This window comes from Phycodurus eques, chromosome 17 (genome assembly GCF_024500275.1).
Source record: "Phycodurus eques isolate BA_2022a chromosome 17, UOR_Pequ_1.1, whole genome shotgun sequence".
Taxonomy (NCBI): Eukaryota; Metazoa; Chordata; class Actinopteri; order Syngnathiformes; family Syngnathidae; genus Phycodurus; species Phycodurus eques.
Window position 1 is genome coordinate 8,909,813 of NC_084541.1, and position 27,387 is coordinate 8,937,199.

Below are 27,387 nucleotides of genomic sequence, written 5' to 3' on the forward strand. Positions count from 1 at the left end.
CGTGATGCCAACGTCACGCCATGGCTCTTCTAGATACGTACTTCTTTTGATCTGTTGTCGTTATGAATTTTCAAAAATGTATTGAATTTTGTTTAATTCTTTCCACTTTTCCTTAGATAAGCAAAAACGGAATCACGCATGCCACCAGCATGAATCCTCACTCCTATCTCTTTGCTTTCCTGCTCTGCTTGCTTCCACATACACTAAACGCACAAGTCGCTCAAAACTCTTTCTGTGCAACACAAACCACCACCACACACCATATTATCCCCTTGTCACTGTTTGTTTCCTATGTTCAGTGTTTGCTCGTTACCCTTCTATGTACCCTGGCTTTGCAGTACTCAAATTTAGCATCTCTATCACCCTCTCTAAATAACATTCGTCAACACAATACCAAAATATCTCCAGAAAACTGTCAAAAAAACAACAACAAAGAATGCAGAGTACCAAATCTATTTAAAATTATGATACTGCCTCACAGTTCTGAGGACCTGGTTTCAATCCCCAGCCCAACCTGTGTGGAGTTTGCATGTTCTCCCCGTACCTGCGTGGGTTTTCTCTGGGCACTCCGGTTTCCTCCCACATCCCAAAAACATGCATCGTAGGTTAATTGACAACTCTAAATTTCCCGTAGGTGTGAATGTGAGTGTGAATGTTTGTTTGTTTGTATGTGCCCTGCCATTGGCTGGCAACCAGTTCAGGGTGTACCCCGCCTCCTGCCCGATGATAGCTGGGATAGGCTCCGCCAAGCCCGCGAGTGAGGAGAAGCGGCTCAGAAAATGGATGGATGGATGGATGGATACACGCACCCATTATATGTCACACTTAACATTTGTGTCTTGGAATGTCAATGGCATTCGATCACAGGCAAAACGAATTAAGATTATGGATTATACCACTAAATTTAAAACAAGATTACAAGAAACGCACCTTACTAAATCAGAAGAAAAATGCCTCATTGACTCTAATTTCACTCAGGTTATCTTGGCCTTTTATAACTGTATACAGAGGAGTCTCTATACTAGTCATAAAATATTACTTTTTACAATAAATAGTACAGTATCGGATCCAGAAGGCCGATATATAATTATACAGGCTACAATATTTAACAAGCTTTATACAATTGTCAATGTATACGCTCCAAATAAAGATGATCCAGCCTTTTTTCACATGCTTTTTTCACACTTGTTATACTTGTCAGCCACTTCTACAATTATTATGGGAGGTGATTTTAACCTTACGCTAAATCCTCTAATAGATCGCTCATATCTCGAAAATAGTAATCAGCCACAATGCTCCAATATTCGAGAGCAGTATATGGATGACTTTGGTCTCGTTGACAAATGGAGCCTGAAAAACCGTACAAAAAGAGAATACACATTTTTCTCGTCAGTCCACCGCTCTTTCTCAATAATAGATTTCTTTCTTTCAAACATTACTCCCCAAAATACATCCAATCATCATCAGCGATCACGCACCAATTTCTCTCAATCTAAAAGTTGAATCAAATTTGGGACCCCCACCAACATGGCGCTTCAACACGTCCCTTTTGAAGGACCCAGATTTTGATTCTTTCGTGAGGGAGGAATGAGATGAGCTTACGAAATTCAACGACTCCCCAACCATATCCCCATCTCTGTTGTGGGAAATTGGGAAAGCTCTTTTGAGAGGTCGAATCATATCATATTCTTCGTATAAGAAAAAACAAGAACAAAAATTTGAAAATGGATTTGAGGAAAAAATTAAACACTTCACAGAAGAATATGCAGTTAATCCGATAGATACACTTAGAACCCAACTTCAAAAGGTAAAACATCAGTTAGACGTTATCTTATCAAAAAGAACAGTTTTTCTACAACAACAGTTAAGATACATTAACTTTGAATACAATAATAAATCGGGAAAATTCCTCGCGAACCAACTTCAGCGCAACAAAGAAAAGTCATTAATTACGCGGTCGTGCTGGAGCCTATCCCAGCTATCATCGGGCAGGCGGCGGGGTACACCCTGAACTGGTTGCCAGCCAATCGCAGGGCACATACAAACAGACAACCATTCGCACTCACAGTCATGCCTACGGGCAATATAGAGTCTCCAATTAATGCATGTTTTTGGGATGTGGGAGGAAACCGGAGTGCCCGGAGAAAACCCACGCAGGCACGGGGAGAACATGCAAACTCCACACAGGCCGAATTGAACCACGGTCCTCAGAACTGTGAGGCAGACGCTCTAACCAGTCGGCCAACGTACCGCCCGTCTGATTCTCAATAAACCTCAATTATAATACCACAGCGGAAGCTTAAAAACTCAACTGTGACACAATAAAACTGTTCCGGCATAAAAGGGATACAGATTTTCCATTCTGCTTGATATAACAGCCGAACAGGACAAAATAAATAAATATATAAAATACATTATATAAACAGCTGACGATGTCAAAAGGCCTAATTTGCGTACTGCACTCACATGAGATTTAGACCAGAATATGAAGACCTCTCCAACCATGCGGAAGAGCTCCTCAGCATCTGGGTCTGGACAGGTAAGCCACCTTGCTCTGTAACAAAGGAAGTGATTTGAAGCCTCCCCAAAAGTCATAAAGATGCTTGTCAATTTCCTTTTCTGAAAAAGACAGGGTGCAACTTTGCTCTTCACCTTCACAAACTAGTACTTTTTAAATTACTGCTTATTTTTTTAGCAGTCAATAAATGTCTTCACTCATTTCTGAAAACAAATTGGCTTTGGGTTTGGGCATGAGCCAAGACAATACCTCATAAAATTTGGCTCAGAGCAGGATAGATGTAGATCCCTCAGTGAATTATGAATCTCAGTGACACTATATATACAAGATACACTATATATGCAAGGGGTAGGTATCTACTGTATGAAGGTCCAAATTGGTATCTTTTTGCTGTGGTGGAAGTATGCACTTTACAGAGTTCCTGGGTGTGTACCTGTTGTTGTCCACATAGCGGATAAGTAGTGGGTACAGAGCATACAGGTCTCGGCAGAGGACGGCAAACTCATCCCGTATGGTTCCGTCTTCCTCGTCACCTTCTGATTTGCCCTCCATTCGCAGATGATCTTCCTCGGCCACCACCTTCGACGTACGCTTTTTCAGCTTCTCCATTGTCGGGATAAAATGGGATTTGAGCATCTCTGGTTTCGCCCTGCTCACAATGGGCTGTGAAAACACTGGGAAGGGAAGCGAGAGGGTGTTATCTCAAGGAAATATACACTCATGGGACACTTCAATTGGTACACTTATGCAACTGAAAGAAGCCAATACAGAAATGTTGTGTTTACTAAAATAATACTGCTTTTTTTATGATCATAAGTTTTGATACGGCTCATTGTGCAGTGTAAGTGGGTGAGTGTTCAATGTGGCACATCAATAGAGTTAAAAAGTGACTCACCAGCCAACCTTTTCATCCAGGAGGCCTCGTCTATTCCCAGGTTGTTGACTACAATTTTCATGATGCTGCCCAGCAACTGATTGAGGTGTTCTGATGTGACTGCAGTGCAGAGCTGGCTCTCCATCTCAGGAAAGTTCTCGAGTCCTCGTTCCCACCAGCGAGGCAGGTAGTTGCACAGCATGGGCAAAGTGATCTCAATCACATGAGGCATCTCTGTATAGCGAGCGCCTGACTCTGCCAAGCCCCCGATCTCCTTCAGAAGAGAATCTAGCTCTGGGATATCTGGACATAGCTCCTGAACTTCATTAGGGAGGCCCAGTACTTTTATATTCATGGGAGAAGGTGTGGGGAACAAATACTTTCAAGTCAATTCTTTACTTTTGCTTTAAAAAAAAATCTGTGCACAGTTGAACAAACTCACTGGCTCTTTCTCTTGGGGTTTTTGTGGTATACACAGAGAACGCGTTAAATTCATTAAGATGAGGCTCCAAGTAGGCCACTGGCATAGCTGCTGCCAGGTGAGCCAAACACTCTCCAAGAGCTGGCCTCTGTCTGCAAATACAAACATCTAGTGTGAGAAAGGTCCTCCAAGGTCTCATTAAAAGCATGCAGTTCTGCCATTACCTCTCAACGTGTGGATTCTTGACGGTCCCGAGGGAGTAGATACTACACATGATGCGATAGCATGACATCTGCAGGTCATCCACTGTGTGCAACAAAAAGATGCCAGTGATGTCAAAGTAGAGAACCAAAGTTAAAAAAATAAGCATTAATGTAAAATAACTCACACATAACATCATCTCCAAATAGATGCTGGGCAATGTGATCAAATAGGGAAGTGAGGACTGGAAGCAAGGCAATGGTGGTGTAATTAATGTTCTGGGACACGCCTTTGACTTGCTATAACAGAAAAAGAAAATACATCATCATAGATTGAGGAGCGATAAATCTTATCTGTAAAAAAAAAAAAAAAAAAAAAAAAAACCTTTGCAACAGATTCAAAAACAACATACTATATGTACAAAAATATTCAGAAATATTGTCATTACACCTAGAGGAAGTTAAAATGGAAAAGGACAAGACTCATCCACCCATGACTTAATGGACCTTACTTTATGGACGACTACAACCCCAAAGTGAGAATGACTTGGTATGAAGAATTCGGAAATGAAGTGAACACCCAACCCACCCTCTGACTGATTAATTAATCAATTCAAACATGTGTCCTGATAGTTTTTTCATGAAATGTATTGCACAATACCTGATTGCCTTTAGAGACTTTGCCCAGTTTAAGGTTTTCCACCATCTTTTCAATATCATCAGCAGCACTCTCAAAAAATGAGCGCAACCCTGCTTTAACAATCTCTGGACCGGACTTCATAACAGTCCTAAAACAAAACAAAAAACAAAATGTAAACGAAAAGAACAACAAATAAAATCTATTGAAAGCATGCATATTATTTATACTAAACCTTGCATCCAATGACCGGGCCAGAATATGAAGGCAGTTAACAATGGCTGATGCGTCCGTACCTGCACGCAAGTACAATTCCACATTAATTGACTTTGGTACAATCACATCATGTTTTCTGGGGGAAAACAGAGAGCTTACCAAAGAGAGAAACTCTGTGTCTCACCAGAGCAGACATTTTACAGAAGATACTATGGAGGAGAAGGAAAGGAAGGAAGGAAACAAAATGAAAGGGGAGGAAAAGAAAGGACAATGCAAAAACAGGGAAAGCTGATGGAAGGTAAAAGTGTGTAGTAGGATATGAAAGAAAGGTGTCTGTTGTAGGAGAGACGTCACCTTGCAATCATCTCCTTCTCCTTATTGGATGAATGGCCACCACTACCCAGGACTTTTGCAGGCGTGGACAAAAAGTAGAGGCAGTGGTTTTTGAAATACTGGTTGATCAGAGGCATCAGGATCTGAAAGCGTGAATCTCTCACTTTTAGTAAAGCTATCAAGAAAAAGTAGGTGTTTAAATTTATGTTTACAGTAGATTATTAAGATTAATCACACCTTTGCAAAGAACTTGATTTCCTGTTCATGGGGAGACTTTTCCACTCGTCCACTGCTTACTACTGCCTCTGGAAATCACATTAAAAACATGATTAAAACATTTGTCTTATCCCCAAAGTGTGTATGTTACATAATGGTTTCTTAATTTTTATGCCCCAGTACCAAGATGAGCAATAAACTCTTGGGCAATTTCCATCCACTTCAACAGTTTCTGCAGGAAGCCATAAGCAAATCTTTTCTCAATGGAGGAAATGTCTGATTCCATATCTTTTAGGCCCCTGGAGAGAAATAAATTCAAATCCATTTTCTCCACAACAGGATGTCCGACACAGGCAAAAAAGCTTTGTTTTCATTGTTCTGTGGAAAATTATTAGATTAGTAGTTTGACCTTTTCAATCACTGTAATAAGGATTACATAAGCATGCATGCCTGTATTGCTCCCCATGTGACCAGCCTAAAGGTAATCTCCAGTGCTCTACTCATATTTGTGTTGTCTGAATAGGAATAGGTAGGTTTTCTGAGGATATGTTCTGCAAGGGCAACACAAAATACTCTTTCATAATATAGATTGTATAAAATCGACATGCATGTTTTGTTACCTCGTGACAGCATATCCATTCAGCTGTAGGAACTTTAGTAGTTCATGGGCTTTCTCTCGGTCTCGAGCCTTTTCTTTTGCTGTCAGGGTGTCGTATGGCACCAGAAGAGGATGGGTTCCACCTCCTTCCAAAAAAAAAAACAAACACCAGAACCAACTGCCTTTTAAGAAAACTAAAAATACAGTAAGCACTCTCTCACACTCTGTTCAATGATAATCGTCTTACCTTTAGCTTGTAGTTCCAGCTTTTTCTTTCTGCCCCAAGTGTTATGGTAATTCTCTGCCAGCTGCTCAGCCATAGACTGAAAAGAAGAAACTGCATTAATTAACCACCTGATTGGATTATACATTGATGTGAAGCTAAAATGATATTCGCTTATACCTGCAGGTCTCTTGAGAGAGCCATGTGAGTGATGTCAATGGGCTGTGGACTGTAACCATGACTTGGGTCGTAGGTTGCCTTGGAAGGGTATAATTGTACATATGATCAATATAAAGCAAAAGTGCGACGATGTAGTATTCTCCTGCTGTGCACCTGTGCCGTCTGCGAAATCTTCCGTGACGCTGCCTTTTTCTTCTCTGACTCTTCCTCCTCTCTCGCTTTGTCTATTGTCCACTCCCAAGCGAGCATCGCTTTGACTGATTCTTTGATGGGCCAGCGGTAGATCTCCTTGTCCTGAAAGCCATGGAGCCTTTATTGTGAGAGGCAGAGACATGTAAAGGTTATGGAAATGCACATTTCACTCACTTACCTTTTCTGAGAACGTCTTGTACGGTCTAAGCATAGGGTGAGTTTTTGCATTTTCATCCAGGACCTCACCATAGGACCAGTTATTCTGGATCTGGAACATAGAGAATAGACTTCACTCAAGTTCAACAATGTTTTTTAATTGTCGAAAAGAACTGTTGGTTGAGAGGAGAGAAGGAAACCTTTAGTGTGAAAAATTCTACCTTTACAAAGGTACAATTTGCCTTCTTTGGAAAAGTCTTCTTAAACAAATTATCCATCCACTCCATCCATCCCTCCACCCAGGAGGGTTGGTTCCAGATTCAAACCCCAAACCTCTCCACTTTGCGAACCACTATAGGGCTGCCCTTAAGCAAATTATGATTAAAGCCTTACCTTTTCAAAGGCCCATTTATCATGTGTATATTCAGCATATTTGTTGATAAAGGCATCCAGTCTTTCAGGGATTATTGTGCTGTTTGAGACAGTCAATACATAGAGGTTTAGTTAAATTTTAGAGAGATTATTTTATAAGCCATTATGAAAAATACAACAACAACCAGCTCACTTTGTGGTCTCTACTGGTTTTGGATCAAAGTTTCCCTCCGCATCAACTGATGCCTTCTTTTCAGTCTTAGAAGAATAGCTGGCATCTACATAGTCCGGGGGAATGGCACCGGCGATGGCGCAGATGCATGGCATTGAGATTTTGAAAATCTCTGCATCAAATTTCTATAAATTACAATAAGATGTTGGTCCACTCAAACACATTGCAATTTGTTTGGTCACAGAAGTACCTTGTGTGCAAGGGATTCAAATATGCCCCAGAAAAGTTTGCGAGTCAGGTGCAGCTCTTCTTCTGATGCAACTCCAAAGTTGGCCCAGCCATTAGGGAGGCAGTAATACTTCCAGCAACGCTCGTAGTGGTTAGTTAACAGCTGCAGGACACACACACATAAAAACAAAATTACCCTTTACAAATTGCATGTGACTTCTGAGTGACACTAGAGACAAACTGACATGTGTTAGAAAAAATAATAAAGAAATATATGACTTGAGGACTTTGCACTGGTTGATCACATCATATCATCGAAATCCTCAGATACCATGCAAATATTCTTACATAAAATATGCAAAAAATAAACGACTTTTGATTTTTCTTATAGAAGAAGCCACATTGGAATCAGGTTTAGACTGAGAAAATAAATGATAATGTTCTAACATGCCACCAAATTCTTTAGTTTTTAGGATTTTTGTGTAATTAATTATCAGTATTTACAAAGAATCAAATGATGTCACTGTGTCAAGACTATGTGCAGAGTTTTTTTTTCTCGAAAACATTTAAGAGGTCCACTTACTTTGAGCGGCATTTTGGCAAACTCATTGAGAATGGGAACATCAAAGACCAGCCGTCGTAGCAGATGCTGAAGCATGGATGGACGAAGATGCCTGCAGCGAAGAACCAAAAGATATCATCAACCATCAAACAAAAAAATACAAAGCATTTTCCTGTGAGATGCATCATACTTGCACAAAGCCATAAGGCATTCCTCAATGATGTCTCTTTGGGCCTTTGTGAAGGCTCGTCCGCGAGACAGCCGGTAGATTGTGTGCAACATAGAATCGATCATAATGGCTCGGTGATCACTACCAGCAAAGAGTGGGGCGCACTTCGTGATGAGTGGTAGCACCGCAGAGCACAGGTAACGATTCAAAGCAAGGGCCATCTCGGTGGTACTGAAGGCTGCCTAGAGGACAGAAAGTCTAACAGTAAATTACACGCACTGCGCTCAACAAAGACCAACAAGCACTGTGTCTTTAAACCTCACCGTGTCAAGAGAGGCAGCAGCCCTCATGTCAGGCAGGAAGCCCACCTCCAGCACATGGAGAAGGAAATCCTGATTATCAATACCATACACTCTGTCCAGGAACAGAACCATTGGAGCTTTGTGGTCTGGCACAAAACTAGCTGACATCTTTGGTTCTATGATGCTGTTGTCTAGATAGGAGATAAGACACATTACAAGGATGTAGTTGCCAAAAGCCACCGATAACCCTCTTGTGAGTTATACATGCATTTTTAATTTAGGAAGTAGAAACTGCAATTCTCTCAAAAAATGCTAATGCTAAGAGGTGTCACTAGGCCAGAAAGCCAAAGAAAGAAATAGAAAAGACTAAAAAACTGACTAATAAATTACTCCAAATAACCACTTGCAAATACTGTATGTTGGTATGATGGTAGAAGAGACTATGGCTTTACCTTTTCCAAAAGAAGGAATTTGAACCGGAAGGCTGATGACTCCAACCAAATCCTCAAGAGGGACCAGAGACCTAAGGATGGCTCGAATCCTCAGAGCCTCACCCTTTCCAGCCTGGATCAGCTGCAGGAACAAAATCTTCAGTAAAGTTTCTCTCTCCCCTTTGCCTTTCTTACCTTGTTTTATAGGTCAAGCAAACAGCTTACATGCATTTCTGGGGCACAACGTCCCAACAAGTCAATAAGTGCTGAGTAGAATGACATGACGGCGTTGCCCAGGTGCACCCTGTTCTCTTCATGCTGCTCCTCACCTCCAAACCTACAACGATTTACACCGGAGATTATGTACTTATTGTATTGTCTTTATTCAACATCACTAGTGGAGCGTAGAATCTTACATGGGAAAGCGTCTGTCTTTCTTAACACTCGGACCATCCCTCGCAGGATCCTCCGATATTTTAATGGCCTCTTCAATAGCAGCCAGGAGACCATTACCACCTTCCCCTCTGAGGGCTGGACCAAAACATTCGGGCCTACGGATGAGGAGGCGCACCACTACGTTGGCATTCTCCTCCACGCTCTCTCCTGGAGAAACAAAATTGTTGGCAATTACTAAAAACTTACAGTACATACTGTAAATGAATTAACGCAAAATACAAAACAGACCATTAACAAATACAGCAAAACGAAGAAAATCAAGGTATTTCTCTCCACCACATGGATTCCAACCAATGTCAGGGTAGCCTTTGGAGAGCAGCATTGGACAGCTCTGTAGCCCACATCCAGCCAGATACTTCACCACCTAGAAAGACATAACTCTACTCAAGTTTTGCATCTTGTTTTTCTAAATATCGGCTGCCTTTTACCATTTCTAGGTCTTGTTCTTGCAGAGCCAACGCCAGCTCGTTGTTATCAATACAGGAGGCTGCTGCCACATCCAAGGGGGTGGAGCCCCGCATTCCTACAGAATAGCATATACGACCCAACTTCATAACAGAGGACACACACACACACACTACCGTGTTAAGGCAAACTATCAAGAGACATTGTTGAATCACAGTAAATACAATCACCGAGGCCAATGCCGCTGTTCTGCAGCAGATAGCTGAGATGATCAAACATAGAGCGCTGGTTCTGACGGCTGATGCGACAGAAATAGCAAAGAAAGCGACAGCAGTTTGTCACCACTCGGGGGAATCTGATCTCCTGCGGACATGAAAAATGTTATGTGTATTCTCAATACGTGTGATTGATTTAAGTATATTTTTAAAAATGTACCTTAGAGTCTCCACCACCTAGAACATTAACCATGACCTCCATGACAGTTTCATGCATGCCCAGAGCTCTCATCAAGTTTGGGTGCTGATAGAAAACTTTGTTGCTCATAATATTCCTATGGAGGAAAGTTCATGTGTGAACTATGAATTAAGGATTGGATATGGTAAAGCTTAAAAAAGAATAAAATCCCACCCAATGCTTTGAATCATGAGCCTCTCCTCTTCTGGACCCATCTGGACAATAAGCAGGGAGCGTATCTGTCCTAAGCATTCGAGCAGATCCATAGTGTCCTGAATAGAAACTGCATTGATGGTGTAGGCCTTGGGAAGAGCACGTACAAGCTCCCCCAGCCCGTCATATTGCCTGTGGAGGAGGCTGAACATCATACGAACAAGCTCCGGGTTCTGGATAAAGGACTCTTGGGCCCAATGTATCGTGGAATGGGAAATTAGTTCTTGCAATGTGCCTGGGAAGAAGTGAGACATGATAGAATCACACAATGTGGATGTGGTATGTTGCTATTGTTTCACACGACGAAAAGATTGAGAAGTAAAAGAATTATATACTCTATGTAAAGAGTCTTTTGAGAATTAAGCGCTATACAATTTTGATTTATTATTATTATTATTATTATGTGTGTAACGTGAGGAGGCTCACTTGGTTTCTTATCTTCCTCTGGCTCAGGCTCCTCCTCTACCTTCTTCTGGCGGATCCTTTTCACCCTTTCCAGTAAACGGAGCAGTCGTCCACGCACAGAATAATCCACTACTTCTTCTTCCCCCTCCTCCTCAATATGAACACCTGATATACAGTAAAAACAAAAAAACACCTGACCCCTGTAGTGTTCCTTTAAATTGTTAAAAGAATGTACAATAGGTGCGATTGATAGGACAGAACTGACCACAATGTCCCAGCAGTGTATTGTGAAACGCTTGCAGAGCCTCACGGACTTCATCTGGAACTTGGCAATCCTCATCTTCTGCACAGTTCTTGAAGTTCATGAGCATGTTGACCTACATCATGATGCAGTGCAAAGGTATATGCAACAATGGCTATAATTCATTTTCAAAGGTAAAGATTTGATTGCAGGATAATTTTGTGAAAATGTAAAGTAAGTCTTGAAGCAAAAAAAAATACATAATTTTTTTGTAGCCAGGGCAGTATTATACAACTTTTAACCACAGCAATGATAATAAACATAATACCTATGTAAAAGCCCAAACTCAGTTTTTGATACTTGCATTAGATCCTATCAGATTGCGCACACATATCTAATGTTGAGGCCAATGAGTCTGTGTATAATCTCGAGATGGTAAACAGGGTTGGGAAAATGACTTTGGAAATGTAGTTGCTTACAATTACAAGTTACCCTGTTGAAAATGTAAAGGTAAGGTAACTCTTTCAATTAGTTTCTCAAAGTAATATAACTAATTGCATTTGATTACATTTTTATTGTTTTTTGTTTTGTTTGTTTTGTTTTTGAACAAATGTATCAACAGGACCCTTGGATGTTTTCTCCCAAAAAAAAGTGGATTAAACCATAGAAACCTTGTCAAAATCTCAGACAAGATTACACCACAAGGTGGCACTTCAAGATCATATTTGGAAAAATATGTCATGTTCGGGACTATGGGAGAATGGCCCATGACCAGAGAGAGCCAATCACAAGCATTGGCTTTTGAAAGAGGATGTGATGTGAAAAAAAATCTGAGGTTTTGCGGCTATTTTTTTTAAATGTAACTAAAATTGTAGTCATGGAACTTTCCAAAAACAAAAACAATTATTTTTATTTAATTACATAATCTTTTTACATGTAATACGTTACTCCCTAACACTGATGGTAAATGACACGACAGTTAAGTATTTTAGTACATTTATTTCCAAGTACCTGCTCTTGTGGTGGGGAGCGGAATTCACGGGTCTTGCGTGCAGTCTCTGCAGCACTCATGGTGAAGGCCAACATGAGTTCATTGTACCGCTGCCTCTGGTTGGACTGTATCTGGCTGACTAGCTTGTCTGAAAAGGCAATGATGGCTTCTACCCTGTGACGAAGTTCGCAATCACAGAAATATTGCAGTAGAGTGCACATCTGAAGAAGAAAAAAGTTGATAGTACTATTTCAATTAGTTGGTTTACAGTAACTGCATTCCTTTTTGAAGAAAAGATGAATACCTGTAATTTGACAGACTCAGGTAGTTTCATCTGGAACAGCCCTTGCTCTAAATACTCTTCTTTAGCGTCACCACTGGCCTCGGAAGATTTGATCTCTTTCTCTGTTTCTTCTGCTCCTTTCTCTCCATTTACTGGCTCAGGCTCATCAGACATATCTTGTTGTGGAATGATGGATTCTGCCACCTCCAATTCTTGTTCTTCTTCCTCCGCCTCTTCCTCCTCCTCTTCTCCAAGGCCATCATCATCAAACTCCTCCTCTTCTTCTTCCAGCTCATTTTCCTGCACCTCATCATTCTCCACTTGAGGTGTCTGTGCTTTAGGTTCCTTCTCTTCCCTTACTTTAGCAACCTCCTCAACAGGCTCCTCTGGCTTCTTGCCACTGAAGACCGTCGGCTCAATCATCTTCAGGATGTGGGTGACATCTTCATCGTCAAACACGCCCATAATGAGGAGAGTACTGATGAGCTTCAGAATCGGAACAAAGTGGAACTCAACACTACCGCCTACAGGGTCTCTCATGGCTTGACCTCCGTCTTGGACAGCCTCAATGAGCATGGTTAGCGCTTTGGTCTTAAGCACCTAGAAATGAAGAACAATATTAATGTCATAAGAGTTGAGCTCCCAGTCTGTTGTCCCCATGTTTCATCTCACCTGTAAGGGGACTGATGGACTTAGTGTGTAGATGTCTGGATCTGTCCCAACAAATCCAGTGGAGGAAAAATGGAGTTTGGGACGCAAGCATGTGGTAAGTCCAACGCCGGGTAACGCATGTGACTTGACAGAGTACAAGGTGATACCGCGTGTTTCATCTGACATCGGAACTATGAATTCCTTGTTGGTTCCCAGCCGGTTCCTCTTTGCAGACTCGAGGTGCATGCTGATGAGAAGGTCATAGAAGCCACTCCTCATTGGTCCAGGAAGGTAGGTGTTCTCTATAGCGTAGAAGAGCTGCGATTCATCCACATGGCTGCACAGAGAGTGAGCCACACGGTTGTTCCCCAGGGCGCACACTGAGCCGTACAACTTCAGAGTGTGATAGTGGAACTTCAGCAGGTCCATTCGTTCTGAAAGCTCCAGAATGTCAATGCACCTAGGGGATTGGCAACAAAAAGGGTATACTGAAGAGTCATGGGATTAAGAGCTGCTATAGAAAATATCTTACTAAACAACAATTTTCAATTTAATATTTTTTATTGGAACTCACTACTCGTGCAGGTGTAATGAAGTGTCCTGTACATGGAGTGTACTAGTGTGACACTGACCTGTTCTCGTCTGGAATATGGAGGGCCATCATGGTGAGTGGCTCCTGACACTGAACAAGCCAGCCCAGTCTCTCGCTAATGCGTCCTGTCTCTGGAGCCAGGAAGTGGTTGGGCATGCGGCTCCAGATAACAGGGGTTAACATTTGGACATCCAGTCTGGGAGGGCACTGGGGCACCGGGTTCTTGCGTTCACTCCGGAACATGGCGGCTGAGATGGGCATAATGTTCTGCCGAGAAAATAATATTAATAATGCATTACAGAAAAAAAAGGTTTCTAAGAAATTGAGGATGATTTTAAGACTTTCGAACTGACCTTGAGTTTACCAAGATCAATTTGAATCATATTCTGACTAGAAGGAAGAACAAAGACTGCTGGGAATAGTTTTGTGTTGGGCTCCACCTGAAACACATGGCACTTTCAAACAAACATACATTTACACAGAAATGTATGTATAATAGACTGAATGTTGCTGAACCTGGTAGAACGTGTTGATCTCTTTTCCATTAGCAGTAAAGGTCATGAGTCCCGTGTCCAGATCAATAAGGCAGCCAATAATAAAGTCTTCCTGGCTCACTCGAGTCTGCTGGGAGCTGCTGAACTCACCTCCCCATACCATGTAACAGTTACTGCGTTTTATACTATGGTGACAAGTACCAAAAAATATGTTGAGTGAAAGTTTATCCATGAATGGAAAGAAATTGTGCTCACATACCTATCATGGATGTTGCCTTTATCATCACCTACAGTGACTGTTACGTTCCTGACTTTGTTGAGGTCAAAATTAGGATCATACTGGTGATAGTCAGGGGTGATCCAACCCACCCACACGCAGCTTGGTTCCTGGCCCGCAAACACTCGCACGGAATAGTAGTACTGGTAAAGGAAGGAGTTTCATGTCAATTATTGGCACTCTCTTTTGAAAATTGGGCATGGATTCTAGAAATGATTTCATACTGTGGTGGTGTTCAGGATTATATCCATGTCATCCCTGTCATCTGGCACCACGTCTTCCACTAAGCGTGGCATAGTGGGAACAACAGGTGGTGGAGTTATTAAGGCAGCCTTCTTGGCCTTGAAAAGGAATCTGTAAGACATAACTAGTGTAATCACTATTTATGACAAGTTGGAACCCCCTTCAAATAACCTGACATGAGCCAACACGAACCCTTTTTTTTTGCTCTTCTCAGTTGAGGCGTCCTTCTCATTCTCTCCATTTTTGATGGCAGGTATCTCTTTAGGCACTGAGGGTTCTTTCTTCTCTTCCTCCTGCTCTTTGCGAGTGGCTGACTTCTTGAGTATTTCAAAGTCAGAATCCGGGTCCACTTCCACAACCTCATCTTCAGGGATGGTGAGGGTGCGAGTGAGGAGGGTGGTCCCCGCGGGGACTTTGAAAGTCTCATGGAATTCGACTGGCATGCTGAGCCTTAAGAACAGCAAATCTGTGTTGGCATTTTGGGATCCAAATGTCTTGTGGGTCACCTTGAGACAAGGAGCAGTTTCCACTGTCCCATCAACACGAGACACCTAGAATGTAGGGGGGTAGATATCGAGCGCAAATTAACCATGCTACAAAGTATGAATAGGAAAATTCAGACCAAAACTATACTATAATGCACAACACCTCTATGTGAGGATGATCAGTTGGTACAGCAATGTACTGAGGGAGGCTCTTGCTAAACCACATTGTGATGTCTCTTTTCATGTTGATAGCAAAAGGTTCGAATCCCTCCTGCAGCCCACATATGGTGAAGTAGCGGAGGCTGCTGACATTCTGACCCAAGTTGATCCGGCTCACCTGGGACAGGCCAAGACTGCATACAGGTATGAATCCTAGGGATGTTCAACATATAATGTATAAATTAAGTGTATTAAGTGCATATGAGTGTTACACAAACATACTCATACATCATATAGCTCAGGACCAGGGAATTCAAACGTTTTGGGACCTCTTACAAGGGAGAAACCTTTCCAAGGACGCCCTCATAATCGGCAACGGCAATTAAAAATAACTCCCATGTGTACCCCTATAGTAAATGCCATAGGTATTAATAATTTTTTTAACGTTCTAACTTGAATAGTTATGATCTGTTTAATAGAAAAAAAATACAATTTAATTAAATATAGATCCATCGTCACTAGCTGGAAATGCAGTGCGCATGCAGAGATGTCAGATATATGTCGCAATCATTTCAGAGCTTTTAATTGCCCCAAAGCTAAGGTAGGGGTTTCATATGTTTGTTTTATTGGTGTGCCATTCACCATATGTAGGCATGCACTTATATATAACTGGTAGGACGTAATAAATGCAAATTATTATTATTATTATACCCCTAAACTATAACTCATGGACCCGGGGTCGAGGGACCCAAGTTTGAGAACTACTAAAATAAACAAAAGCCTAAAGAAACACCTTGTAAATAATTAAATAACAAATCAAGTTTTGGACTGTACTTTTAGTTCTGCACAAATATTCATCCTTCACATAGCAAGACATTCTAGACCTTGAGGGAAGGTGCTTCTTAACAAAATCAGTCAGATATTTGTGGTGTAGAAAAAGCAGACCATCACATAGCTCTAATTATAAACCAATTAAACACCACCAGAGAGCTACTCGTTTTTTTTTTATTTTCACTTTCTGTATGTTAAATGGCCATTTTCCCCAATACTTATCTACATATGCTGTATCCATGCCAATATCATCGCTCGTTTTTCCACTTACCTTCTCCTATATCAATGTCCTTAAAGGCCAATTCAGAGCCTGAGTCACTGATTAACATCTCTCCATTCAGTGTGAACATGATGTTCATCTCTGTGAGATCAATCATGCAACCAACCACGTCACCAGACTGCCACTGTCGACCAAATGACTCATTTCCCACATGCCATCGTTGAGCCTGAAAATAACAAGTTTATGTGGCTTTTCATTCTTCACTGCTTTACAAAAGTGCTTTGCTCCCACCTTGAAGCCATTGAAGACGTAAGCCAACTCATCTGCACCAAGTTCTGTGTCGGCTCTAACGCTGGGTCGGGCCCAGCCCACCCTCATCTCTCCGACTGTCACAGCCTCAAATTCAAAGTACCACTTCCCCTGCATGACACCGTAAGACTTCTCTGCTCTGAACACTCTGATCTTATCTCCCCGGGTGCTGCCAGCTCCAGGTCCACCTATATGAGCACAAATAGAGCAGAGGTGAAAAGGAATGTTTCTACAAAACCTTTCTATGGTTTAATCCTAATACTGTTGACAGTAAATCTTGTATTTTATTATGTTCTCTTATAGACATTGTACAAACATACAGCTCTCCTGGTCAGGTGGTTCAATGTTGTAACCATATCCAATTAGAGTTCGAACTGCTGCACAAACTGTATCTCGGTTCGTCTTTTTGGTCTTTTCATCCAGTAGGTTGTAAGGGACCAGACGAGGATTGCGCTTGTTCATAATATCCTGTTCAGGAAAACGTACACAAATTGAAAAATCACAAGTTGTTTTATGCTTATATGTTAAAATATTAGATATGCAAATCATTTAATGTCCTGGCTGCAGAAATGTACCTGCACAATACTATATGTCCAGCCCTGGCGAACCCGGTCTCTGGCCCAGACATTGTGTCCATTTTCCGCCAGTCTCTCAACAAGAGTGTTCTGATTAGGAGTCAACTTGACATGATTGAGGTCCAGCGGAGCGGGCTTATATCCACTGCTCTGCATGTAACTGAGGAGCAGTGTTGTGTATCAAAGGTAGTCATTAGGAGTTTTGTGGGCGAATTACAATAATCATTTTAAAACAAAAACAAAAAAAAGAGTGACTTACGTTTTTGGAAGCTTGTTTTTTTTCAGATTCTCCTCTGCTTTCTCGTCTCCCATTCCTACATGACACCCTAGTGCCAACAGAGTCCTTTAAAAATGATTGTACATGGAGTTAGAGATGCAAATAGTTAAACATGTTTTTGTTTATGGCATTTGGAAACTTACTTAAGAGTCTCTCCTGACATTGCTAAGTTATAGTTTTTCTCAGGTTCTGGCAGACTCTGGAAGTCAACCAGGCAAGGGTGCAGCTTCTTGTTGTCATCACGAAACTTGATTGATCCATTAAAATGGTAGTAGAAGGGGTATTTTAGGGAGTGTTGTATTGTATAAATAAGGTGACTTTAAGTGCAGGCACTCACTGGTCCATAGGTCCACCCTTGCTCAATGCGGGTCACAGCCCATAACTCATGACTATTCTCTGCTAGCTTCTCACGAATACGCTCCAAATGAGGAGGAAGTACAATCTGGAAAGATAAAAAAAATATCGAAATATGATCCAAACATCCCAATGAAGGGACAATGTCAACATTTGCAACACAAATGAAAGTGAAAGTGTGATTTGATGCCACTTTTGGTTTCTCCATTGTGGATTTGGAAGTTTTCATGGCCCATCTGTACAATTCAAGAGTGTAAAAGGATGATTGACAATGCTTTTGAATGTCTTTACCTGTATAGTGTCCACAGGGCAAGGAGTGAAGGCTGTGTGCGACAGGGACTGTGTTGGACCCAACAGGTTACGGATACCATCAGAGTCATGCTTATACTCTTTAATGGGCTCGATCCGCAAACGATCCCTAGGAAGCACAGCCTCGTAACACGGAGCGTAGCCCGGTGGTGGAAGGAACTTGAAATCACCATGACGCCCTCCAAGAAGAAATCGGAACCTTGCAATAAGGGAAGAAAATTGCTCATTTTGTCTCACATGAACAACAGTATATTTATCATATCAGAAATGACAGTGTCCAGTACTTCACGCCTGCGGAGAAGCTGACAACAGGGAAGAAGAGGCCATCCAGATTGAAGTTCTCAAACATGCCCTGGACAGGATGACCATTGATACGGAAGGAAATGCTTGGCACATTAAGGTCCAAACAGCAGCTGATAACATCATCTGCTGCCAGAATGTGCTGATTAGGTGTGGCAACATGACGTGGAACACGCCCTGCGAACGGAAGTGAGCATATGTAGAAAATAATATGCAGATTGTTTAGGAAAACAACATTGCCACAGCATCTAACAATATTTACCCTACCTGACCAGAGGTGAAGCCCATCAAAACCGTATGAGTAGAGGTCATCACCGACACCATTGCCCCCCCAGCCCTCCCCTCCACCAGGGTATGGACTGTATCCCTCAGTCAGAGCCCAGCCCACACGCAGGTGATATGGCTGAGCAGTGAGGAATGGCTCCACGTGATCCACCATGACCTCAAAATACCACTTTTTATATTGTGTGGAACCTTCGCATGTCCCTAGGAAAATGTTGGGTCTCATGCTGGAAGGAAGATCACAAAACAAGCAGCTTTTAGCCAATAGTGAATCTTCATATGAATTCTACTATGTCTGCTAACATAAAATAACCCACCTGGTGACATAATTAATAATGTTGGTTTGAAGTAAGAGGTCACGACCAGGAAGCAGGTTCTCTGTAATCAGGTTCTGGTTTGACCTTACGGCCACACCGTTGCACACACATAGAGAGCAGAGCACATCCAAGACCTAGAAAATGGAAAACCAAGAGGGATATTCAGGTGCTGCCTCACACCTTAATAACACATACAGCGTATGTATTTTCCAAGATGCTCAGCGTGCGTTACATGCTACAGACCTTGTGATTGCGTCCATGTTTATCCAGTAAAGAGATGATGGATTTGATATGATTCTCCTGGATGATGTTCAGCACCTCTGGGCTCTCAATAAGAACACAATACAACACCTCCAGGATACCTGTGATAAAAACAGATCAAACTATGACTTCCAAATCAAGAAAGTTTTAACGATTAAATAACAAAAATAAATATAATACACTCATGGTTTAGTGATTAACTTTTGTTTACTTTTCAAGATTACATAGCAAAATAACACGAACAGAGCTTCTCAAGTACCGGAAGATGCCTCCAAACGATCCAATTTACTGACCAGCCAGTCAAGGTTATCGCAGAACAGAGCACAGTTTGAACGATTACCTCGGATGAGAGAAGCTTTGGGAAGAAAAAACAGCAAAGATTACATTAACCTGCTATAAAGGTAAACAGAGGATACGTAAGTATAGGGCAAATCCATCAGTGGTCATACCTAGCAACTCGTACAGTAAATTTACTATCTCCTTCCACGACTCTGCAGCTTCTTCCCCAGCGTATTCTGAGAAGTGAGCAGCTGTGTTGTAGACATTCAATCGATCAACACAGTCCAGAACGAGGGTGATCATCCCCTGTCAAGAACAACAAAGACTAAGTGAGAAGAGCTCTTAAATTAATAAGCGGTAAGGTCCCGCATGAAGGTAGACAAACCTCCTCTTGAAAAAGGTTTTGTCTGTTCTTGAGGGAACGAAGCTTGAACTGTTTGTCCTCGTGCTCCAGCTCTTCCTCCGGTGGGCGGAAGTAAAAAATCAGGTCCTGAAGTGAGAGTACCACTGTGTCCATTGGCAGATTTGGTGGATTTGCAGATTTGTTTTTTCCATTCAGGGCATCTAGACCTCTGGGGACATATTTGGAACATTTTAAGATTATGCAGAACCAAAACATGGACATTTTAGAGAACGGTGTATGAATGCTACTTGATGAATTGGTTGAAGAGGCCTGTCGTGCTGTAAATCATTCTAGCCGCTTGAGACTCTTCAGTCTGAGAGCGTGCAACTGTAAGTGCATCATCCATGTGACCTTCTTTATGGAGAATGGCCTATGAATTTAACAAATGCAATCTCAGAAAGAAATAGGCTAATACCCGTTGATACATCCAGGGTTATTACGGTTAATTTGGAATACCTTTCTCTTCAGTGGACCTAAACGGGCAGATTTGGCATCCACAGCTGCATATGTGAGCCAGAGACCAGATGAGCCATGTTGCACAAAGCACATGGACTCTCCATACTTAATCTCTGGAATGCCCATTCCTTCAACATCCCGCTTCTGAGTGACTTCGATTTTTTCCTAGGGTTCACATAGAGTAATTCCCTCATGAAAGCTACAAGGAATCTAATCAACCACATTTTTCCACACTTTTTTCACTTACCTTGGAAATTCTGAAGCAGAAGGCTGCCATTTTTGAATTGGCCTTCTCAGGGTCAACCAATAGAAGGCCCTTTTCCTCATCCAGGAGAAGGTACCTTCCTGTTGTGATGTGACGTATTCTGAATGACTGGCCCCATTTAATGTGACCGCCACTCCACCTAAATTTCCAAAAAGCACGTAGGAAAAGACAAAACTGTAAAGTCCCTCACAATATAAGTTTGGAATGGAGGTTTTCAGGAGACTCACGCGATGCGCAGTGGCTCAAGTCGCCACAAAGAGCGAGCATGACTGCATACAGCTCCTCCTTCATAGTGAGCAACTCTTAAAGACAGAAGAAAAACCATTTCAGGAATTTTATGCCCATATGGAAATTAAATTTGAGAGATTCACCTGCGCTGGTCATCCCCTTGGTCAGCCGCTGGAATTGCCAAACACTCATCCATGTGACCGTGGAAAAGTCTGAGCACATACCCTCCTGTCAGAAAACCTGCAGAGGAAGAATCACAAGGTTGAGGAGAGCAAGCAGTTTCAAAGATAACAAATAAATACAAGGTGGTAAGCAGACCTTCAGCTAGTTCACAACCCGACATCACAGGGGTCATAGTCCACAAGGTTTGCATGAAGGAAGCATCGACCATCAAGTCACCGCTGGCATAGGACAAATGCTGAGAAGTGGTGTAAATCAGGAATTAAATACTGCCGACAAATGAGTAGCGCAGGTTGATAAAATTTTCATTTACCAAATATCGCTCTGATGAAACACTGACAAGAATGAGGTCATCTCCCACTCTGACCTTCTCGCCTTCAGATCTTTGCTTGGAGGCTGGATGGATTGTCCACCAGCAGGCCTCTCCTGTGATATTCAAACAGACACCAAAACTAATTTTATTAAGTTGTCCTGTTGCTACAACAAGTGTCTAGCTTGTCTTAAATACTATTTCACAAGTACTGACAAGAACTGGAATTCATTTTTTTGCGTTCATGTCCTCCCATTTAATATGTAGATTACATTAATCCAATAAAACACATTTTTAAGAGTCAGGCTAAAATCTTATATTTCGGGCTTGTTAAGGCTCTAAATATAATAGAATTTAAATGACTGGGGTGGCAGAACTGCCTTACAGTTCTGAGAGTTAAATTATGAGGCTCGGCTTCAGCATTTCTGTGTGGCGTTTGCATATTTTTCCAGTGACTATGAGGGTTGGTCTATATGCCTCTCGCCCAAAGTCAGCTGGGATAGGCTTCAGCTCACCCGTGACTCTAAGGAGGACAATACATAAGATGGATAGATGTATAAAATTATGCTTTCATCAAAAAAAAAAAAAAAGTGGACATGAAGCATAGAGATTACAATTATCTCTACAATATCAATTGTATGATTCAAATGAGGATAAGCGGCTAGATGGTTGATGGATGAACTAGGTTTGCAGTCCAATAAGTGGTGAAGTTTCCAGCCACCTGTGGAGTCCTCCTGCAAGCCCACATCAAACGCCAGCTTATCTGTGAGTGAGCGTGACGTCGTCAAACAGCTCAAGTACTTGGCAGAGGGAAGGAGAGGAAAAGAAAAAGAACAAAGATAGAACATGAGAAAAGACAACATACGTTGAGCTTTGAACAATATGCTTGAGTCTAGATGTCCTCACCATGCTCGAATGAGTGTGTTTCAAGAGGATTGCATGTCCGTATAGCAGAGTTCGATGACCCCCACCTTGTGACGACTAGAGCACAAGCAGGTAGAAGGGTGATTAAATTTTGGCCACTTTGCCAAAAGCAGACAAGAGGAGAGAAAAATCTTACTCAACTTACCCATTTATCCAAATCAACAGCCTGTGAGTGGAAAAGACAAGAATTAATTTAAAACGTAAGCGCCTGTAAAGATGCATCCATTATTAAGATTATATGGAGATGAATGGAGACCTCATCCACAGAAGTGTTGGACAGCATCTCCTGTAGCGCCCGTACAGATAAGGACTGCTCCAGTATGAAGCAGCAGATGGCCAGGTCGGGTGGGACATTCTGAAACACAAAATATTGTTTTTAACAGTAGAAACTATTTAAAAAATATGCAATAAGAAGCACTGATGCACACAACCTGAGCATTAGATGTAGTCTCCAGGAAACAGAGACGATTCCCAAATCCTTCGCATGAAAGGCAGAGTTTGATCTGCTCTTTCAGAATGGAGGCCGTGCACTGCAGAACCACGTGATCATCCTAAAAAGACATGTTGAGTATGAAGTGAATCAAAATTTATTTTGGAGTAAGTTTCAACTTGTGCAGTTTAAGGCAATAGGGGCATACTTCTAATTTATCTGGGGAGTTCTTTGAAATGTATTTATTGCGTTATACACTGTTAAAGACGTTATAGACGTTCCGTGTTTTCAAGATATTCTTTTGGCCCAATAAATTAACACGGGTTATATATTGTATTAGTATTTTATTGCTTATAACACATAAAATGTTACTGTTAATCATAGCCTTCATTGTTAGCGCATATTTTTGTTGCTGTCACTGGCCTTACATCTTTGGCTACATGAACTTGGCTGCTCCCCCTATCATACTGTATAAGCCCTCTATTTCAAGCCTCTGCACCTGCTGTTCATGCATCCTCTTTTGGAAAGCACTAGATATTTCAGATTTTGCTGGAAAGAGTGTCCCAGATAGCCCTGCTGCAAATAATCCAATTAGTTTGGCTTGTTTACATGACGGAATTTTCGCCCTGAATTCTTTTTCGCCACGACGCACGCCATGGGGAAATGCTTTAAATATCATTTTGGTAACAAGACTCACAAAGACATACAGTACAGCGCCTGCTAGGTTAAATCATTATGTAAAATATTCCTTTTTTTTTATTTTTGAGTAAAGACAGACTCAAAGCTAAAAGCGATGATGGATTTTTATTTCCCATTGCCGAGTGAGTGTGTCAGTATAGTTTACTGTATTTATCAATATGACTGAGTGAGCAATGAGAGGTGTTTCTCAGCTGAATAATTGACTCACTTAGTATCATTCTCTATCTCATCCATCCTAATATTGGCATGTTGGACAAACTTGAAACATAAATCTAAATTCTATTTCAAGTCCAAACAGCCATCTATCATGCATCTATCCGAGTGTCCAGTATATTGTATTGCTCATGGGAAATGAGATCAGGTTTCTTAGTGTTGGGTACTCTGGCTTCCTCCCACATTCTAAAAAAAAAAATGCATGTTTGTTGAAGACTAACACAGTATAGCACTATTTGAATTACAAACTATCCTTGAAATGTTTCACCATATTGACACAGTCGTACTGAAATAAGGTGGCATGAATGAATACATTTACTCAGTGAATAAAGTAGACTTCTTCAAGTGCCATTAATATTAATGAGAAAGGCAACATTGTCTTCATGAAAGTTTAGCAAAAGGCTGATAATTCTTTCATTTAAAATAACTATCAGTGTAACCAACGTGTCTACAGTTCTGGCACACCAAAACACTAACAGTGCTTTTGTGCTGACATAGCAAATGCCAGATGTACGTGTTAGGTTTCTATGACGTTGTATCTCTAAATTCATGTCTGTAAAGTTATGCTGCTGAAGGCTGACAGACAGACTGACCTACAGACATAAGGACAGCTGTTTATGCATATTCCGACATTTCAGGACTGATAACTAGCTGCAAAACATAAAGTAAGCATGTTTATTTGCAACGTTTTGGAACCAAGCGTGTGATATTGAACATGGCTCTAAAAACATCAGCAGCCCTATTCCCACAAGGACTGAAGTAAGCAGGTGTTGAAACGGGCCTGACTTTGAAGCTGCTAATCCTCACACAGTATATATAGACCCCAGGCAGCAACTGACGCACACTTTATGAAGCATTGTTAGCATACTTTACCTCAGTGCTGCATGACAATAGCAAATGGAACATTATTCGAATTCATCATTTTTAATTTAACAGGACTAAATATGAGATACTGCCGACAAAAGTAGACTCTTTTTGGCGTGAGAGCCTGATCTGAAAAACAATCACCAAGACAATAATTGAGGTCTATAATAAATCATAGCTTTGATTAGGGATGTCCCGAACCAACTTTTTCACTTCCGATCCAATACCGATACGGTCCGATACGATTTCAGCAATAATCGTACATACTTTTCTTATTTTATTGTATTTAATGTTAGTAAAGGCTTAATCAAGTGATATTACTCAAACGGAGCACAATAATCAGCAACAGTAAGTAAGAGGAAAAACTGACCCATTTATTATTAACCAATGGATTACATAAAGTAACTGCTGTGCACGTCTTGACCTCTGAGGGGCAGTGTGGTGCACGCAATGAGATACAATGCAGAAACAAAGAAAGTAAAAGAAGTCACGATCGAATATTGTTAATAAGAATATATGCCTGAGAGTATTGTTATTATTGCCTGTTTGTGTGTGTTTATACAGTGTTTGTGTATCAATAATATATTTTGAGAGATATAAGTGCCGCGAAGTTTGATGCTAATCTTTGACAGCTCGTCAATGGTGTTTGTCATTCATTGTGTTAGCTTTGAGCGAGCGATTTTTGTGAACACATACGAAGAAAGAAATGAAGTCTCTGATGTATTTGAACATTTAATAGGTGTAATTCCTTTGTTATATGTATCTAGTCATACAGTGAACTTCAACTGAAGTGTCTATAAACGACTTAAAGCAAGCAACATTCACTACTACTGCTTGCTACTATAGTAGCACCTTAGCAACGTGTTGTGATCAACCAGTTCCAATAATGTTGGTATGTTGTGTAGAAAGTAAATTAAAACAATACAATTTGCAAATGCTTTTCAAGGTGAACAGGTTAATATGAAACAGGTGAGAGTCATGATTGGGTATAAAAGGAGCATCCCAAAAGGCTCAGTTGTTCACAAGCAAGGATGAGGCAACGTTCACCACTGTGAAAAGGTGCGTGAGCAAAGAGTCCAACAGTTTAAGAGCAACATTTCTCAACATATAATTGTAAAGAAATTAGGGATTTCATCATCTACGGTCCATAATATCAACAAAAGATTCCGATAATCTGGGGAAATTTCTGCATATAAGCACCAAGGCCGAAAACCCACATGTTGGTAACCTTCGATCCCTCAGATAGCACTGCATTAAAATCTGGGATCATTGTGTGAAGGATATTGTCAGGTGGACTCAGGAACAGTTCAAAAAGCCATTGTCAGGTAACAGTTTGTCGCTACATCTACAAATGCAAGTTCAAACTCTACCATGCAAAGCAAAAGCCATACTGTCTTAACAACACCCAGACACGCCCCCAGATTCTCTGGTCCCAAGATCATTGACAATAAGATGGACTGACGCAAAGTGCAAAAGTGTGATTTCAAATTGTTTTTGGAAATCATGGATGTGTATGTGTTCACTGTGATGGGTTAAATGCAGCGAACAAATTTTGTGGCCCCGTACATGCATGCATGTTCATGACAATAAAAGGTGATTCTATTCTATTCTATGCCGTCCTCCGGAGACCAGAGGAAAAGGACCATCCGGATTGTTATCAGTGCAAAGTTCAAATGCCAGTATCTGTGATCGTGTGGTGGTGTGTTAGTGCACATGGCATGGGTAACTTGCACATCTGTGAAGGCACCATTAATGCTGAAAGGTACATACAGATTTTGGGGCACCATATGCTGCCATCCAAGCAATGTATTTTTCAGGGACTTCCCTACTTATTTCAGCAAGACAATGCCGAGCCACATCCCGCATGTGTTACAACAGCATAGCTTTGCAGTAAAAAAGTGCAAGTCCTAGACTGGCCTGCCGCCAGTCCAGACCTGTCTCCCATTGAAAATGTGTGGCATATTATGAAGCCCAAATTACGGAGATCCCGGATTGTTGAGCAACTGAAGTTATACATCAAGCAAGAATGGGAACTAAATCCACCTACAAAGCTTCAACAGTTAGTGTCCTCAGTTCTCAAATGCTTCAGTGTTGTTAAAAGGAAAAGTGATGTAACACAGTGGTAAACATGCCTTTGTCCCATGGATCCATTTACTTTACACACACTATTTGTGTATTAATGGTTTCTTCTCATTTATAAACCAGAACAATATCAAGTATCCAAAGGGATATAAATAGATAACAATGCGGGTAAACAAAGGCAACTGTTCTTGTCAATCTGAGTGTCATCTATAGTACAAACACACCCAGCCAAGTCAACGGAGGAGTATAACCTATAAATGGTTGTAGAAGATGTTTTTTTAAGTTATTAATCCAAGAAGAAGGAGACAGCATCACTTACTGTCCGCAAAAACTGAATCTCTTCCTCTCCATCGGCACCTTCCGCCATTCTGCTGAGGCATTAAGATCACCACTGTGACAGAGAATTGGGCTTCTCAGTTCTCCTGGTCACTTCCTAGGGAAATGTTGCTGAAGGGCAACGCAAGTCCCGACCCCCCCTCTCTCTCGGACTATTTTATGACAGCCTAGGGGATTGACTGCTCATTCACTACTGCATCATGGAGAGGAGGAGCAACTGGCCAAGGCAGTGCTTTTAAAGTTGTTCCTTTATTTTAAAGTGTGTCTATTATTCTCATTGTTTTGAAGTACTTTGTGCAGATAAAGTGTTATAAAGGAGAGATATTGAACAATAT

At 41.3% G+C, this 27,387-nt stretch overlaps 1 protein-coding gene across 1 annotated transcript in view; it reads right to left on the reverse strand.

The window, feature by feature from the left end:
• LOC133415578 (ryanodine receptor 1-like) overlaps positions 1–27,133 on the reverse strand; it is a 50,967-nt gene extending 23,834 nt beyond the window's left edge. Inside the window, exons 1-70 of the mRNA XM_061701703.1 lie at positions 27,036–27,133; positions 22,860–22,979; positions 22,685–22,783; positions 22,411–22,485; positions 22,226–22,304; positions 21,508–21,620; positions 21,333–21,432; positions 21,158–21,254; positions 21,014–21,088; positions 20,769–20,925; positions 20,522–20,686; positions 20,314–20,435; positions 20,048–20,234; positions 19,833–19,968; positions 19,643–19,738; positions 19,366–19,484; positions 19,123–19,256; positions 18,791–19,032; positions 18,508–18,700; positions 18,206–18,422; positions 17,898–18,002; positions 17,704–17,807; positions 17,543–17,626; positions 17,284–17,443; positions 17,029–17,176; positions 16,691–16,896; positions 16,451–16,625; positions 15,353–15,561; positions 14,897–15,255; positions 14,686–14,815; positions 14,444–14,604; positions 14,207–14,369; positions 14,044–14,130; positions 13,731–13,957; positions 13,120–13,558; positions 12,469–13,047; positions 12,185–12,385; positions 11,198–11,309; positions 10,954–11,097; positions 10,489–10,762; positions 10,297–10,411; positions 10,092–10,224; positions 9,885–9,979; positions 9,685–9,820; positions 9,417–9,603; positions 9,226–9,337; positions 9,022–9,142; positions 8,591–8,760; positions 8,289–8,509; positions 8,120–8,210; positions 7,559–7,699; positions 7,330–7,493; positions 7,158–7,236; positions 6,787–6,876; positions 6,570–6,710; positions 6,417–6,494; positions 6,261–6,336; positions 6,036–6,159; positions 5,599–5,714; positions 5,437–5,504; positions 5,221–5,342; positions 5,026–5,075; positions 4,886–4,946; positions 4,675–4,801; positions 4,202–4,313; positions 4,038–4,119; positions 3,835–3,965; positions 3,414–3,734; positions 2,952–3,192; positions 2,467–2,554 (exon numbers count right to left, since the gene is read on the reverse strand). Coding sequence (XP_061557687.1) covers positions 2,467–2,554; positions 2,952–3,192; positions 3,414–3,734; positions 3,835–3,965; positions 4,038–4,119; positions 4,202–4,313; positions 4,675–4,801; positions 4,886–4,946; positions 5,026–5,075; positions 5,221–5,342; positions 5,437–5,504; positions 5,599–5,714; positions 6,036–6,159; positions 6,261–6,336; positions 6,417–6,494; positions 6,570–6,710; positions 6,787–6,876; positions 7,158–7,236; positions 7,330–7,493; positions 7,559–7,699; positions 8,120–8,210; positions 8,289–8,509; positions 8,591–8,760; positions 9,022–9,142; positions 9,226–9,337; positions 9,417–9,603; positions 9,685–9,820; positions 9,885–9,979; positions 10,092–10,224; positions 10,297–10,411; positions 10,489–10,762; positions 10,954–11,097; positions 11,198–11,309; positions 12,185–12,385; positions 12,469–13,047; positions 13,120–13,558; positions 13,731–13,957; positions 14,044–14,130; positions 14,207–14,369; positions 14,444–14,604; positions 14,686–14,815; positions 14,897–15,255; positions 15,353–15,561; positions 16,451–16,625; positions 16,691–16,896; positions 17,029–17,176; positions 17,284–17,443; positions 17,543–17,626; positions 17,704–17,807; positions 17,898–18,002; positions 18,206–18,422; positions 18,508–18,700; positions 18,791–19,032; positions 19,123–19,256; positions 19,366–19,484; positions 19,643–19,738; positions 19,833–19,968; positions 20,048–20,234; positions 20,314–20,435; positions 20,522–20,686; positions 20,769–20,925; positions 21,014–21,088; positions 21,158–21,254; positions 21,333–21,432; positions 21,508–21,620; positions 22,226–22,304; positions 22,411–22,485; positions 22,685–22,783; positions 22,860–22,979; positions 27,036–27,083 — 10,434 coding nt within the window. The 5' untranslated portion in view covers positions 27,084–27,133. The remainder of the gene's footprint in view (positions 1–2,466; positions 2,555–2,951; positions 3,193–3,413; positions 3,735–3,834; positions 3,966–4,037; positions 4,120–4,201; positions 4,314–4,674; positions 4,802–4,885; positions 4,947–5,025; positions 5,076–5,220; positions 5,343–5,436; positions 5,505–5,598; positions 5,715–6,035; positions 6,160–6,260; positions 6,337–6,416; positions 6,495–6,569; positions 6,711–6,786; positions 6,877–7,157; positions 7,237–7,329; positions 7,494–7,558; positions 7,700–8,119; positions 8,211–8,288; positions 8,510–8,590; positions 8,761–9,021; positions 9,143–9,225; positions 9,338–9,416; positions 9,604–9,684; positions 9,821–9,884; positions 9,980–10,091; positions 10,225–10,296; positions 10,412–10,488; positions 10,763–10,953; positions 11,098–11,197; positions 11,310–12,184; positions 12,386–12,468; positions 13,048–13,119; positions 13,559–13,730; positions 13,958–14,043; positions 14,131–14,206; positions 14,370–14,443; positions 14,605–14,685; positions 14,816–14,896; positions 15,256–15,352; positions 15,562–16,450; positions 16,626–16,690; positions 16,897–17,028; positions 17,177–17,283; positions 17,444–17,542; positions 17,627–17,703; positions 17,808–17,897; positions 18,003–18,205; positions 18,423–18,507; positions 18,701–18,790; positions 19,033–19,122; positions 19,257–19,365; positions 19,485–19,642; positions 19,739–19,832; positions 19,969–20,047; positions 20,235–20,313; positions 20,436–20,521; positions 20,687–20,768; positions 20,926–21,013; positions 21,089–21,157; positions 21,255–21,332; positions 21,433–21,507; positions 21,621–22,225; positions 22,305–22,410; positions 22,486–22,684; positions 22,784–22,859; positions 22,980–27,035) is intronic.
• Positions 27,134–27,387: the final 254 nt, after the last annotated feature.